This window comes from Lipotes vexillifer, unplaced genomic scaffold, assembly GCF_000442215.2.
Source record: "Lipotes vexillifer unplaced genomic scaffold, Lipotes_vexillifer_v1.1 scaffold1505, whole genome shotgun sequence".
Taxonomy (NCBI): Eukaryota; Metazoa; Chordata; class Mammalia; order Artiodactyla; family Lipotidae; genus Lipotes; species Lipotes vexillifer.
The window spans coordinates 27014-44175 of NW_006785272.1; the positions used below are offsets into that span (position 1 = coordinate 27014).

The window sequence follows — 17162 nt, forward strand, 5'->3', positions numbered from 1 at the left end:
ATATATATATATATATCCCCTTTTTTGGATTTCCTTCCCATTTAGGTCACCACACAGCACTGAGTAGAGTTCCCTGTGCTATACAGTCGGTTCTCATTAGCTATCTATTTTAAACATAGTAGCATATACATGTCAATCCTAATCTTCAAAAGAAGCTGTTTTTAATCCAAGATATTTCATCAGAATTCTCCCATTTTTGGTTAATTGTGCATTCATTATATTCTACACTCTTGGGGATAAAAAAAAATGTTACCTTACTTTTTTTCAAAATATAAATTATATCAAATTCCCCATTCATTTTAGTCATTATTCCATTTCTAGAAATTCTGAGGTTTGTTTACTTGCTCTATTCAATCTCAGGTGATGCAAAGATCCTGGGCATTTTACAGAGAGCACAAATTCAGGCAAAGCTTTTGTACTTCAGTCAGCAAGTAGTCACCAAAAGAGTACACTGAGCCAGACAGCTTTGCTCTTGTCAGACCAGCGAGGGAATCCAATTCCAGCCTGACTACCCTTGTCCTGAAAGTCCAAATTCCCAGTGTGCACCAGGAAGCCATTCCCTCTGAGGTCCAGCTTACAAGGGGGCTTTCAGTGATGGAACAGGTTGAGTCACCGCTACTTCTAGGAACAAAATCACAGCCCCTCTTCCCACTCTTAGGGAATCTACCTCTTTCCAGTATTATTCAGCTTCCAACTCACTCAGGTAGGTTCTTCCTGTATTGCAACTTAGAAAATTTCGTTCAGTACGTTTTACTGTGGTACGGCTAGAGAGGTGGAACAAAGTCCAGAATGTCAGAAGCCTTTTAGGTGTATTTGAAATCAACCAAATGAGCAGGAAACTTCTGAGACCAAGGAGTAGAAGGCTTTCGGAACTCTTTTGAAATAAAATAGAAAATAGCCACAAAAACAATGTTAATAGCTCAAAAAATGTACAGTCCATCTGCCATTTGTTAGGATTCCACACCTGTGGATTCAATCATGATTTGAAACTGTGAAATCTGAATGGAAACTATTCAGAAAAAAACCCAGGAAATTTCAAAAAGTAAAACTTGAAAATGCCACACACCAGGCAACTAATTACATAGCTTTTAATTTATATTATGATAGGTGTTAGAAGTAGTCTAGAGATGATTTAAAGGACGCTAGAAAATGTTTGTAAGTTATTTGTACACACTATGTCATTTTGTATAAGGGACTGTACATCCTCAGATTTAGGTATGGGGGAGGGCCTAGAACCAAATCCTCATGGTACTAAGGGATGACTGTACATTCACTTCATCAAAAAGACAGAAACATTCTCAGAAATCAGAAATCTTTAGTGTAAACTCACCTTTCCAATACACTGCCCAAGTCCTGCAAGGGAAAAAGAAAAGATGATGTTAATCATCAGAGTTCTGGCCTTTTGCATCTTCTTTAGTATTCTTGTTTGTTCCTTTCCTTAAGGTATTTATTCTCTGATTCTTCTCTAAGGAACAATTAGAGGTTATCTTAACAGCAGAACCTAAACTAAAACATGATGGACTTAGTCAGGGTGCATTATGGAAGGATGAAGGCCAGGAAGAGTCTGTGTAATGACGCAACAACATCTAGGTCTCCAGTGTCACTCAGTGCCCCGTCCTATTCCCAAGGAGAGATCTCATCATTTATGATAACAATTAAAGCAAAACAGGGGACCATACAAAATGAATTATAGAATACATTGAAATTGACTACCAGTTCTAAATTTTTCTAGACAACGAGCAAAACCTCAATGTCTTCAGTAAGTATGGGATAACAGAGTGACAAGGGATTAGGGGAACATATATTGAAAATTATTCCAACAAAGTTAACTTTTCCTGGCTATAGAATTTTGCTAGCTTTGGATAATCAGTGTGGAGAGTTCCCCTGATCACACTGAAATAATTTTGTCCTATGTTAGCTAATAAAAGGATTAAAAAAAAAAACTCCCAAAGATTACCAGGCTATGAGAAATAAGGGATTGGACAAGATAATGGAAGTTAAGGAGCATCATCCCTTAGCTGAGATAAGAGTATATGCAGGTAACATTTCAATGTCATGGCAACGGTGCCCAGAATAGTACTTCCGTCTCTGAGGATGGAACCTCCCTTCTCACCTGGAGCAGCTCCACGTCAGGCCTGTGGCACATCTCAGTCAGCTCTCTGTACATTTCTTTCAGACTTTCTTTCTGTTGAGTCGTTCTGAATTCACTCTCCCTGAGTTGCTGGAGAGTCTCCTTCGCTTCTTCCTCCAGCGCCTCCAGATGGAGCTGCTCCTGCTCCCGGAGAAACAGGTGGATCCTCTGATACTGAACTTTGATCATCACCTTCCTTTTGGCCGCATAGTTCTGCGGAGGTAGTGGATTCAAAGAATCACTCATCCTCATTCTCAACCGAAAACGTCAAATATTATTTCCTGTCTTTGGGAAAGCTCTTGACAAACTTTCTACCTCACACCTCAAAGGGTCCTTCCTGTCCATCCTTTCTCTAAGTTTCTCGCCTCTTTTCCTGTTTAAATCAAGCCATCTGAGGCGGTCCCAGTTTTTCTCCCTAGGAGGATTCTTCAGGGTTCTTACTCCATCAATTATTTCCTCTCTTACCCAAATCTTGTTTTTTCTTGTTCCTTTCCCTGATTTTTCTAAATATTCTTTTATTAGGTAAACCCCATACTGTGCAGCTTTAAAAATATGCACTAATTCTCTTCTAGGTGCTACTGTATTCCTCTCCTCACCTTCACAGACACACTTAGCACAATGTTGTCTTATAATCCATGTCTGAGAAGGTTTATTCAAATCTTCAAAATGTGGCCTAGGAATACGTTTCATGCCTTGGTTTTCCCATATACTAGCACTCTTTGAACTAGTTTGTATTGGTCTGTTATAATTGTGATTACTGATAGGTCATTTAAAACCACTACTCTTAGTAGTGGTTTAGTCTTTTCCAAGGAAAAGACCATTACCCTTTACCTGGTAATTTGAATTTTGCTAAAAGTCTAAGCCAGGATTATATCTGTCTCCATGCAAACAAATAGAATATTTTAATTCTTTCCTCTAACAACTGAGTTTTGTTAGCTTCTTGATTCAGACTGTTTTGCATTTCTTGTGTCATTTTCCTTAAAGAGCCCATTCTCTTCAGAAGTTTCTCCTGCAAAATAACCATGAGCTTTAGTCACACAGATGATGATACCATAAATTCCATCCCCTTATGTATGAGCAAAGGCAGTCATTTAGAGCAGGGGTCCCCAACCCACTGGGCCAAAGACCGCTACCAGTCCACAGCCTGTTAGGAATGGGGCTGCACAGCAGGAAGTGAAAGGGGGGCAAACAAGTGAAGCTTCATCTGCCACTCCCCATGGCTCACATTACCACCGGAACCATACCCCCAACCTCTCCCTGTCCCCATCCATGGAAAAATTGTCTTCCACAAAACTGGTTGCCGGTGCCAAAAAGGATGGGGACCGCTGGTTTAGAAAATAGAAATCTTGAGTTTGAATGGTGTGGTCAGATTTTTCCACATTAATCTAATTTGATTCTAATATGTTGAATATCAAAGTGACAGAAACATATAATGAAGAATTGTGGGGGGGGGACTTCCCTTGTGGAGCAGTGGTTAAGAATCTGCCTGCCAATGCAGGGGACACAGGTTTGATCTCTGGTCCTGGAAGATCCCAAATGCTGCAGAGCAACTAAGCCTGTGTGCCCTAGTGAGCCTGTGCTCTAGACCCCATGAGCCACAACTACTGAGCTCGCGTGCCACAAGTACTGAAGCCTGAGTGCCTAGAGCCCATGCTCCGCAACAAGAAAAGCTACTGCAATGAGAAGCCTGCACACCACAGCGAAGAGTAGCCCCCACTCACTGCAACTAGAGAAAAGCCCACACGCAGCAACAAAGACCCAATGCAGCCAAAAATAAATAAATTAATTAAAAATTTTAAAAAAAGAAAGAAAGAATTGGGGAAACTTTATAGATAATGGAATCTCTCATTTCCATAAGAGAAATGAAATTTCTCATTTCCTAAGAAATTGAGACTCAGATTTTTATATAACTTGACTAAGAATGCGTCAAGCTCACGTCAGAAGCCGGTGTGCCTGGTGCTACCACATGCCCCAGGATACAGCAGTTCCACATGTTTGGACAATTGGGCAACAGCATTAAAATGATACACTTACATGACCAACACTGAAAAATCTCCACCTCGACCATCTCCATCCCCATCAACTTCATTATTATCCTCATCTTTCTCTCTGATTTAGGAGCCTGTAGGTTCCTAACTGCTTTAGAAGCATCACTTACCCGGTATTCCTCAGCAGCCCACTGTATTGGACTGTGGCTGTGAGCTGCATGCTCTGGGGACTCAGAGCAGGGTCTTGTCAACCTCACAGAAGAGTCCTTTGGCTTCTTTGTGTGTCAAGCAGATCTGCGCCTCCAAGCTGTTGGTTTGTTTAGCTGCGTCCTGTCTGGCGAGGGAAGCCAGCCTATTGAGTACAATATTGGTTTTGAAACCTGGCTTCTCTGATAGTCCCCTGCACTCAGGGCAGCTCTTTGGAGTCTGGTCTTCCTCCCAGCAGAGGTACAGGCAGGGACGGCAAAAACTGTGCCCACAGTCTATGGTGACGGGGTCTACGATGTAGTTCATACAGATGGAGCAGGTTAGTTCATTCTGGAAGGCTTGCAATGTGTCTGAATCCATGTTTCTGAAAATTCAAGACAGAAATAGGGAGGGTAAGAGAGAAAGTCTTTCTTCTGCCCTGATATGGGAAAGTAAAGCCTTTGGACAAAGTCCTGTCTGTGTGAACTCTATCTAATTTAACTATATGCTTACCTTCAGTACAAACCTAGAAATGGTGAATACAGACAGGTTCATGCTGATACAAATGATAAAATTAGATAAGAGAGTCCCTAGCAATTTTTTTGTTTAAAATAAACCGTGTTCTCAGTCATACCTAAATTACATGGATGTGCTTAAAGCTTAGACCAGAGGGTAAATGGTGACTCCAGAGTTACTTTTATTAGCTGACTGGTACGGAAGCACATATATAATCTCAATCTGTCTGTCTCTCTCTCTCCATGACTCCATGACTGGAACCCATACTTGCACACACTTTGTCTCTATGCTAACGTTCTCTATGTCTCCTGCCTCTGAACTGACAGATGTGCTTTTCTAAAGACAAATAAAATTGTTTAGAATAATTTAAACTTAATATAATCAATGTTGGCTTTACCTTTGACATCTTAAAACTATAAACATTTCAGTGTTTGCTTCCAACTTAAATAGCAAAACTCCTCCTTTCAAGACAAAAAAGGAAAAACGTATGTTATTTCTAGTTCAGGAAAACAATTTTTCCTGGAGTCAGTTCAGATCATCAGAGCACTTCACATTTTGAACTAGTGAATGTTCAAGCTACAACAGTAATTAGTAAAAATTAATCAGTTGTTTCATAAAGCCAAAGAAAAAATTTGAATATACATGAGGATTTTCTCTCTACACTAGAAATTCCAAAGATGTAGTTAATGGAAGCAACATCATATTCTCTTTTTTTCTGATATTTCCCTATTTGACCAATGCCACTTCTTGGGAGTCCCTATCAGTTCATTGGGTCTATCCCGAACACTTTTCAAATCTATACTGCAAACTGAAGGCTTTAAAAATACAGCGCCTTTATTCTGGCATGGACATATATACACTATCAAAGGTAAAACTGATAGCTAGTGGGAAGCAGCCGCATGGCACAGGTTGATCAGCTCGGTGCTTTGTGACCACCTAGAGGGGTGGGACAGAAAGGGGTGGGACAGGGAGGGTGGGAGGGAGACGCAAGAGGTAGGAGATATGGGTATATATGTATGTATAGAGCTGACTCACTTTGTTATACAGCAGAAACTAACACACCATTGTAAAGCAATTATACTCCAATAAAGATGTTTAAATATATATATATAGCACATATGAACTTCACAAGAAGATATTCTAATTCATTCAACACATTTAACTCTTATGTTCATCTGTATAAAGGCTATGAAATATATACATTATGTTGAACATTTTAGGTGTTCTATGTGTTTCATAAATACATATGTCTGTAGTAATCTCATTTAAGACCGGAAAACATCTAATAACATGTAAGGTAATGGAATAAAAATGATTACATGTTAATATTACAAATATCAATATATTACAATTGCTCTAGTTACAGATATTTTAAATATTGAGGTCATTTACAAAAAACTAAGACAACTACTTGTTTGCTTGGACAAAACCCAAGCAGGCTAATAGGTAAATGGAAAGGATTTGGATGAGAGAAAATAGGCATGAAGATATTCACAATCAATTCCTTACTTACCAGAGTCCACTCCCAGATATTTACAATCAATTCCTTACATACCAGAGTCCACTGTGAGTGGTCTTACTTCTGGAAGGCTGCACGTCCTGGAAATCTGTGGATATCAGGGTCAACAAGAACTGTCCAACACCTGGTAGCTGCACTTTCCCTCAGTCCCCCTGAGAGAAGCAGTCACCCCTGGACAAAGTTGCCTTTTAAAGGATTAGACTCTCCTGAGGTCACACCTACTTCTTGAGATTGGATAATACCTTCAAAGGGAAGTGGAAAATACTGGTAAGTTTACTCAGAAAGGTGTGAAAATGGTTGATTGGGTTTTGGGTATATAGAAAACCCAATCTTAGGGGGTTGAGAGCCTAAAAGCATATAGACTTCTTTTAGGGTAAATGCAAAAAAAAAAAATTGGTGAAAACTTTTAAACAAAATACTTTATATATGTTATATATACACACATAATATATACATCAAGGTATATGTTTGTATTAATATGAATATAATATAGTAATTTTTATACCATAATTATGTAATTATATTTAATACAATGCATAAAGATGACTTTTTTATTGAGGTATAATTGACCTAACCTCATATAACTTTCAGGTATATAACGTAATGATTTGCAATTTGCATATATTGTGAAATGATCACCATATTAGTTAACATTCATCACAACACGTAGTTAAAAATTATTTTTTTTGTTATGAGAACTTTTAAGATCTACTCTCCTAACAACTTTTAAATATGCATTACAGTATTATTATCTGTAGTTACTATGTTGTACATACTGTAGAATATTATTTTTAACAGAAATGCCATACTACCTGTATTTTGCTGACACCTATCACAGTTTATCAAATTACCAATGCTTACATACATGTTATTTCACTAAATTATCTATTGTTTGTTAATTGAAGCACTACTTATAAAAAATATATGGGAGCTTCCCTGGTGGCGCAGTGGTTGAGATTCCGCCTGCCGATGCAGAGGACACGGGTTTGTGCCCCGGTCCAGGAAGATCCCACGTGCCGCGGAGCGGCCAGGCCTGTGAGCCATGGCCGCTGAGCCTGTGCGTCCAGAGTCTGTGCTCCGCAATGGGAGAGGCCACAACAGTGAGAGGCCTGCATACTGCAAAAAAAAATAATTATATTAAAATAAATAACAAAACAAAACAAAACAAAACAAGATGGCTCAATTTGAGGCTTTAATTCATTTGGATTTTGATGTCTTGAATTTAATTTTTTGTCTCTTAATTTCTTCCTTGGAATATAAAATTGAGAGAAAATTTATTTCACCACCACCACCCACACCCCCAGCCGCTTTCCTCCCTTGGTGTGCATATGTTTGTTCTCTACATCTGTGTCTCAATTTCTGCTCTGCAAACTGGTTCATTTTTCTAGGTTCCACATATATGCATTAATATACGATATTTATTTTTTACTTTCTGACTTCACTCTGTATGACAGTCTCTAGATCCATCCACGTCTCTACAAATGACCCAATTTCGTTCCCTTTTATAGCTGAGTAATATTCCATTGTATATATGTACCCCATCTTCTTTATCCATTCGTCTGTCGATGGGCATTTAGGTTGCTTCCATGACCTGGCTATTGTAAATAGTGCTGCAATGAACACTGGGGTGCATGTGTCTTTTTGAATTATGGTTTTCTCTGGGTATAAGCCCCGTAGTGGGATTGATGGGTCATATGGTAATTCTATTTTTAGTTTTTTAAGGAAACTCCACACTGCTGTCCATAGTGGCTGTATCAATTTACATTCCCACCAACAGTGCAAGAGGGCTCCCTTTTCTCCACACCCTTTCCAGCATTTGTTTGTAGATTTTCTGATGATGCCTATTCTAACTGGTGTGAGGTGATACCTCATTGTAGTATTGATTTGCATTTCTCTAATAATTAGTGATGTTGAGCAGCTTTTCATTTGCTTCTTGGCCATCTGTATGTCTTCTTTGGAGAAATGTCTATTTAGGTCTTCTGCCCATTTTTGGATTGGGTTGTTTGTTTCTTTAATATTGAGCTGCATGAGCTGTTTATATATTTTGGAGATTAATCCTTTGTCCATTGATTTGTTTACAAATATTTTCTTCCATTCTGAGGGTTGTCTTTTCATCTTGTTTATAGTTTCCTTTGCTGTGCAAAAGCTTTGAAGTTTCATTAGGTCCCATTTGCTTATTTTTGTTTTTATTTCCATTACTCTAGGAGATGGATCAAAAAAGATCTTGCTGTGATTAATCTCAAAAAGTGTTCATCCTATATTTTCCTCTAAGAGCTTTAGAGTGTCCAGTCTTACATTTAGGTCTCTAATCCATTTTGAGTTTATTTTTGTGTATGGTGTTAGGAAACATTCTAATTTCATTCTCCTACATGTAGCTGTCCAGTTTTCCCAGCACCACTTATTGAAGAGGCTGTCTTTTCTCCATTGTATATCCTTCCCTCCTTTGTCATAGATGAGTTGACCATAGGTGCGTGGGTTTATCTCTGTGCTTTCTACCCTATTGTATGGATCTATATTTCTGTTTTTGTGCCAGTACCATATTGTCTTGATTACTGTAGCTGTGTAGTATAGTCTGAAGTCAGGGAGTCTGATTCCTCCAGCTCTGTTTCTTTCCCTCAAGACCGCTTTCGCTATATGGGACCTTTTGTGTCTCCATACAAATTTAAAAATTTTTTGTTCTAGTTCTGTATAAATGCCATTGGTAATTTGATAGGGATGGCATTGAATCTATAGATTGCTTTGGGTAGTACAGTCATTTTCACAATATTGATTCTTCCAATCCAAGAACATGGTATACCTCTCCATCTGTTTGTATCATCTTTGATTTCTTTCATCAGTGTCTTATAGTTTTCTGCATACAGGTCTTTTTTCTCTCTAGGTAGGTTGATTCCTAGGTATTTAATTTTTTTGTTGCAATGGTAAATGGGAGTGTTTCCTTAATTTCTCTTTCAGATTTCTCATAATTAGTGTATAGGAATGCAAGAGATTTCTGTGCATTAATTTTGTTTCCTGTTACTTTACCAAATTCATTGATTAGATCTAGTAGTTTCCTCGTGGCGTCTTTAGGATTCTCTACATATAGTATCATATCATCTGCAAACAGTGAAAGTTTTACTTCTTTTCCAAGTTGTATCCTTTTATTTCTTTTTCTTCTCTGATTGCTGTGGCTAAAACTTCCAAAACTATGTCGAATAATAGTGGCAAGAGTGGACATCCTTGTCTTGCTCCTATCTTAGAGGAAATGCTTTCAATTTTTCACAATTGAGAATGATGTTTGCTGTGGGTTTTCCATATATGGTCTTTATTATGTTGAGGTAGGTTCCCTTTATACCCACTTTCTGGAGAAAGTTTGTATCATAAATGGGTGTTGAATTTTGTTGAAAGCTTTTTCTGCATCTATTGAGATGATCATATAGTTTTTATTCTTCAATTTGTTAATATGGTGTATCATGTTGATTGATTTGCATATATTGAAGAATCCTTGCATCCCTGGGATAAATCCCATTTGATCATGGTGTATGATCCTTTTAATGTACTGTTGGATTGTTTGCTAGTATTTTGTTGAGGATTTTTGCATCTATATTCATCAGTGATATTGGTCTGTAGTTTTCTTTTTTTGTAGTATCTTTGTCTGGTTTTGCTATCACAGTGATGATAGCCTCATAGAATGAGTTTGGGAGTGTTCCTTCCTGTGCAATTTTTTGGAAGAATTCGAGAAGGACAGATGTTAGCTTTTCTCTAAATGTTTGATAGAATTCACCTGTGAAGCCATCTGGTCCTGGACTTCTGTTTGTTGGAAGATTTTTAATCACAGTTTTAATATCATTACTTGTGATTGTTCTGTTCATATTTTCTATTTCCTCCTGTTTCAGTCTTGGAAGGTTATACCTTTCTAAAAATGTGTCCATTTCTTCCAGGTTGTCCTTTTTATTGGCATAAAGTTGCTTGTAGTAGTCTCTTAGGATGCTTTGTATTTCTGCGGTATCTGTTGTAACTTCTTTTTCATTTCTAATTTTATTGATTTGAGTCCTCTCCCTCTTTTTCTTGATGAATCTGGCTAATGGTTTATCAATTTCGTTTATCTTCTCATTAGAGGAGGAAGATGGCAGAAGAGTAAGACGCGGAGATCAGCTTCCTCCCCACAGATACATCAGAAATACATCTACACATGGAACTGCTCCTATAGAACACCCACTGATCGCTGGCAAAAGACCACAGACCTCCCAAAAGGCAAGAAACTCCCCACGTACCTGGGTAGAGCAAAAGGAAAAAGAAAAAACAGAGACAAAAAAATAGGGACGCGACCTGCACCAGTGGGAGGGAGCTGTGAAGGAGGAATGGTTTCCACACACTAGGAAGCCCCTTGGCGGGCGGAGACTGGGGGCGGCGGAGGGGGGAAGCTTCGCTGCCGCGAGGAGAGGACAGCAACAGGGGTGCGGAGGGCAAAGCGGAGAGATTCCCGCACAGAGGATCGGTGCCGACCAGCCCTCACCAGCCAGAGAGGCTTGTCTGCTCACCGGCCGGGGTGGGCGGGGCTGGGAGCTGAGGCTCGGGTTTCGGTAGGTGCTCAGGAAGAGAGGGAGTCCGGGAAAAAGTCTGGACCTGCCGAAGAGGCAAAAGACTTTTTCTTCCCTCTTTGTTTCCTGGTGCGCGAGGAGAGGGAATTAAGAGCGCTGCTATAAAGGAGCTCCAGAGACGGGTGAGAGTCTCGGCTAACAGCGGGGACCCCAGAGACGGACGTGAGACACTAAGGCTGCTGCTGCCGCCACCAAGAAGCCTGTGTGCGAGCACAGGCCACTCTCCAAGACCACAAGTTATAATGTGAATCAACTCCAGGTAACAAATTGTCCCTTATAAAATGAATAAATGCAGTAATCTCTTCTAAACTGGACTAAGCGTGCCTTATTTGTGTTTCTGAGAGGAGACCATAATATTTTTGCTTTTTTTTCCCCCAGAGTTTTTGATTTACATATAACTCTGAGTTGTCAATCAACAAGTTTAAATATTTATTTAAACTTGTTGAAATTTATTTAAAGGTACGTCTATAAACTAAAGGTGTTAAAGATATATAAAGTATTGCATTTCACTACCTGTGTTCTCAATTGATTCAACACAATCATCCAGTCTATATGAAACACTTACCTTTGCCTTTCAGGTATGGTGGGTGAACCAAAACAAGATAGCTGAGGCTTCTCCCCCAGAAAACTTACTGTATAGTTAGAAAGATAAGGCAAACACAAAACAATTTTTCAAAACATGCTTAAATTAATCACAAGATTTAATAAAATACAACTGAAATGCTTAATGCAAAAATGATTTAAAGAATAAAATAATAATAAAATTTTTATAGAAATATAATCTGAACCGTGTATGTATTTTTCACCTTCTTAGTGTCCACATCATAAAAGGTAATTAAAAATATTTGAAATGAATTTCAATAATATACTTAAATATATTCAAAAATTATCATTAAAAATATAAATAATATTGAAAATATTAATGAGCTATTTTACATTCTTTTTTCTATACTAAGTTTTTGATGTCCAGCATGCATTTCATACTGACAGCACAGCTCAATTCAAACTAGTCACATTTCAAGAGCTTGATATCTACATGTGGCTACCCTATTAGGCATTATGGAATTAGACAAACCACCTATTACACGGGAGACACATTGTTTTCAAATCCTCAGGTGACAGAACAATTTCAAGCAGTCTTAGGAAAAGAGAGTGGATTGGAACCCACTATCTCCAAATTCCATAGCAATAGATGAGCATTATAAACAGTCTCATGATAATTTTAGAGGAAAAGTTGTCAAAATCAGCCAGTCTGTTTGCTTTGTAAGAGAGGACTAATTGGCATCTGTACTTGGCATCTTAATGTCCACCAGTGAAGTTCTTTATTTTCTGGATACTGTGAATTGTATTCTTTAGGCCTTTTGTAGAATTTCCAAAGACTAGACTTTTCTTAGGATATTGTACGTTAGAGAAGATTAGTTATCTTAGGTGTAAACACAAGCTCAAATCATTTTGATTAGATTTCCACAATGGCCTAATTTATTTTTACAGAAACATCTACATGTTCCTGCAGTCCTCAATCCAAGGGACAGTGATTGCTCCATATATCTGTAATTCTTATATTCTGTTTTTTTTTTTTTTTAAATAATTATTTATTTATTTGGCTGTGCCAGGTCTTAGTTGAGGCACACAGGACCTTCCTTGCGACATGCGGGCTCTTAGTTGCGGGATCTAGTTCCCTGACCAGGGGTCGAACCCGGGCCCCCTGCACTGGGAGTGCGGAGTCTTAGCCACTGGACCACTAGGGAAGTCCCTGTAATTCTTATATTCTTTAAACTTCTTTTTACCTTTTACTAGACAATACTTCATTGCTCCAATGCTATTGTAATTAATCATTCTTTACGTTAACTTTCTCTGTTTATGTTTCTGTGTGGTTTCTCTGTCTTGACTGAATGCTAATGCATAAGTGTTATATCAATGTTATATCAATACAAGGGAATGCTCTGTGTCAGTGGAATCTAATGACCTACAGCCACAATAATACATGGATGAAATGTCAAAGGTGAGTGAAAAAATCAAGTCCTAGAAAAATATACATGGTACAATTTTATTTATAAAAATTCTAAAAATACACAACAAATAACAAACTGATGTTTTCTACATGTGCAGTGACAAGAGTAGTTTTGTAAGTGCTGAATTAGACTCTCTGATAATACCACATAAGTGTATTAAAAGTTTACTCTCTTCTTAATTTCAACACTTAGTCCAACTTCAGAATAACTTTCTATAATTACAGAATAAAAATCATCCGTCTTTCTTATTCGATCTATATGGAGAAGAGAAAAGAATGCCAAGGTGGATATATGTATCTATCTGTATCTATATATGTATATATATCTACACAACTTTATTTTTCAGTTTATCAGTACATCCAACATGATTCTTTCTGAGTGATACATCGTACTGATTCAACGTGTTCCCCAAAGAAACTTCTTAGGCTACCTCTCTCAGAGTCCCTGCTGCAGCCTGCACGGTGAAGGCTGCAATAGAAATGTGTCTCTTCACCTCTTCCCAGGCCTTGGAAGGATCCACCTTGCTTTCAATATCAAACAGAGCATCGAAGATCCCTGGGAATGACTCCCCCATATACTTGTTGTGGCTGCTTGGAGCATAGATGACATGTCTGTTGATAAAAATAGTTTGCTATCAGTTGCTCGAATTATATATACAAGGGAAAAAACAGGGACATTCTACAATTCATGGATTGTATAATTCTAATTGCTACTTGTCAAATAAATTTACAAGTTCAATCTCCAAAGACTAGTCTATGAAATATGTGGCAATTAATTATATTTTGACTTTAGACAGATGACAAAGTGGCTCAGAGCAACAAAAATGATGACAATGATAGCAACAGCTTGTCACCTACTATGGATCACACTTGGCATTAAATTATTTACCTATCATTTTTCTAATCCTTGAAAATAAACTCTACAGAGTTGAGATTATAATTTCAAAGAGGAGGAAACTGAGGTCTGGGAGATGAAGTGATCACTCTCAAGGCACACTGCAAGAAGTGATGACTTCAAAATACCACTCTATCCTCTGAAATATAGCACAACTGTGATTATTGGGTTTCATTTGTGACCAGACAACCTATCATTGTGTTTTCCTCCTATTTAAAAAAGAAGTCACGTCGTAATACCTAGCGTCATGCATGAAGAATCATTCAAAACAGTTTTATAACATTCAACATGACCTAGGAAGCAGGTAATGTTTTTACTGAAGGAGCTTAGCCAGTGCATGTAACAGCCCTGGAAGAGAAGGACAAGTTCCACAGTAAAGAGGTAAAGAAGGAAAGGAACATGATTATGCCACTAAGGGGAATCCATTCACCCTGTTTAGATGATGCCCTTATGCCCAATTCCAATTCTTTAATAGATAATCCCTAAACAGAAAGATGAGGTCGTTTCTGGCTGGTCAATGATCTAATTCTTTCTGAATACTTAGTAAGATCAACCTGGGGACAGTTGGTGTTTATCAGAAATAATTATAATTGTCAAAAATTAGTAAAAAACTAAATGTCAACATTAAGAGATAGAGTAAATAAATATATATATTTACTATGCCTTATGTATATGCATAAATACACATATATTCAAAGTAAAATAAGAGAGGGGCTAAAATTATATATACCAAAGGACAAACATGATTTTATATCTGACAAGTAGAGTTGGGGAGATTTTTATTTTCTACTTCTGACTTCCTGGGTTTTCTAAATTTCCTGCAATGAGCATATACTCTTTTATACATAGAAACAAAAAAGATAATAAAATAAAGATCTGTAGTAATCATATTACATTATATAAATAAATAATATATTTATCATTTACTACATATATTTTGGAATTTTTTATATGCTTGCAAGAAATCAACTATATTTTTCCCACAGGGCAAAAAATAAGAAAAAAATTATATTAAAATAAAGAGTCATATTTTTACCCTTACCTATAGAAAGGCCTGTCTGGTAATCCTAAAGGATCAATAAATGCTCGTTCCAAAAACATCAGTTGATCATTCATAATTCTTAATAATATTGGGCTGGAAAAGGAAAGGAATACATTTGTAGCTTCATGAAAATATGTGCACTACTCAGCAAACTAAAAATTCAAAACAAAACTAAACACAGCTAATATATTTTAACTTCCTATAACATGCAAATTAAGAACAGTAGCATGCATAGTTACATTTTTTTAAATCCTACAAAATACTACTCTGCTGAGGCTTATAAAAGGACTGAAAAAGTTCAATGTGCCCATGGAAAAAATATATAGTAATTTTTATTTATATTGAAATAATTAATTGATAAAGCTAGGTATTCAAATATAGGCAAGACTTTTTTCATCTTAAGTCTCATAAAAATATGTTCATAGAAGTCATTTCAATATTGAAATGGAATAGTCTATTAATGTTTAGTAGGGTACCTGGGGAATTATACATATTTACCAAATGACAGCTAATAATATTTTTATTATTTTTTTTAAAGATAAACCTATCATGAACAAAAGGGGTGGTGCTTATTTCACCCTTTCAACAATATTTGAATGCCTGTTATGTATCAGACACTTCTGGCTTTCACCGAGCTCACATTCCAAAGTGTGCAAGACAGCGTTATTATAATAAAAATGACTCAATACAACTGAAAATTTACCAGCAAGCTTGGAGTAGGGCAACAATGTTATTAAATTCAACCTATTAAGTCTGTCATAATGAGAAATAACCATTACCATAAGGAATCATAAATTACTTTATATAAAAATTTAATTATCTTAGTTTTGTTATTTTTTAGATTTAATAATAAAACAATGTGCCCATTACTATTCTGAATGTTTATAAAATTTGTTCTTTTTAATCTTCAGAGCAGTCCTCCAAGTTATGCAGGATAATAGCCCCGTTCCACAGATGAGATACTCAGATTCAGTAGATAAATGACTTGCCCAGGTTCACAACTAGAAAGTTTTAGAGTGAATAGTAGCTCAGTACTATTCCTTCAACTGCACTGTGTTGACAACAGGAAGACAGACTAATTAAAGGCCCCACAGTTTGGATTTGAGCTATTTTCAACATTCATTTATTTAGCATCAAGAACTCGGGTTTTGCGATAGTATAAAGGTAAACTGGGCATTCACTTTACCTGTGAGCAGTTCACATAAACTAACAAAGGTGGCAACTGAACGAACCATAATTTCAATAAGACGCTACAGGTTTCCGTACCAAATTCATAAAGCATTGCTACAAACACAAAAATTCATGTGGTTACGCACACACCCCATTTGGATGTTCCTTGTACAGAGCAGGGTTCAATTTGAAATATCCCTGGGAGGTAAATGCTCACAGCACCAGACGTACGTAAACAGGACCTATTTCCACCAGAAGCAGGCTGGCCTCCCTAGGGTTGGAGGAGGTAGGTCTTGAGGTTGAATACTATGTGAGCATAAAAGTAGAGTCAACACTCTGTATCCTTTGATGGGTTAAGGGATGGATTTAAGAAAAGCAGAATTCAAGAAGTGTCTCTTCCTCACATTTCAAAGTTTTGGTTGAGAAATTCAACATCCACTTTAATTTACTTTAGCCAGCATTTACTCATATTATGTACAAAGCATGGCTCCAGGTGTTTCAGGATATGTAAACATAATATAGAGACACAATCTGTACCTTAACTATCATTTAGAGATGGTAAGACAAATACAGAAATACTCAAGGAAGTGAAAGCTCAGTGTCCTGGATTACCATACCATGCCAACAGCAGTTGTCCACAAGGAAGAAACGTCATTTATTTAATGATAGAAAATCAGCTTAATAGACTATATGGTGTTTGGCATTTCTCTAAAATTAATTTATAATTGTTGATTTTTTACTCACATAAAAAATTTGGAAAGAATTGTAAAGTATAAGAAAAAAAATCTTCCTATTCACCCAAGGATAACACGATTATCATACTAATTGGTTTTCTGTAAGATTTTCTCTATATTCGATAAAATATTGTATATGTACAATCTTATGACCTTTTTGTTTGCTTAACATTTTATTACAAATATCTTATTATTCTTCCTTTATAACCATCAGTGTTAATCTCTACAAAATGTTTAAATGGGTGGACATCTGATTGTTTAGTAATTTCTGTCCTCATAGGTATTAAGGCTGTTTTGAATTATCTGGTATTATAATTTGTAACTTTCTCTGAGAAGCCATTTTATTCCCTCAAATTTGAGACTCTTTCCTGAAGAAAAAAATTGAAGAAATAG

At 37.0% G+C, this 17162-nt stretch overlaps 2 protein-coding genes across 4 annotated transcripts in view; both read right to left on the reverse strand.

Moving 5' to 3' along the window:
• The window catches only part of LOC103090757 (tripartite motif-containing protein 64-like), a 6545-nt gene extending 1859 nt beyond the window's left edge, over positions 1 to 4686 (reverse strand). The window contains 6 exon segments of the mRNA XM_007457354.1: positions 1331 to 1353; positions 2114 to 2344; positions 2728 to 2740; positions 3055 to 3140; positions 4290 to 4362; positions 4364 to 4686. Coding sequence (XP_007457416.1) covers positions 1331 to 1353; positions 2114 to 2344; positions 2728 to 2740; positions 3055 to 3140; positions 4290 to 4362; positions 4364 to 4686 — 749 coding nt within the window.
• Positions 4687 to 13235: 8549 nt separating this feature from the next.
• The window catches only part of FOLH1 (folate hydrolase 1), a 62790-nt gene continuing 58863 nt past the window's right edge, over positions 13236 to 17162 (reverse strand). The window contains exons 18-19 of one of the 3 annotated variants that reach the window (XM_007457351.1): positions 14866 to 14958; positions 13236 to 13540 (exon numbers count right to left, since the gene is read on the reverse strand). In XM_007457351.1, coding sequence (XP_007457413.1) covers positions 13351 to 13540; positions 14866 to 14958 — 283 coding nt within the window. In that variant the 3' untranslated portion in view covers positions 13236 to 13350. The remainder of the gene's footprint in view (positions 13541 to 14865; positions 14959 to 17162) is intronic. The other 2 variants (XM_007457353.1, XM_007457352.1) reach the window with 2 other exon arrangements.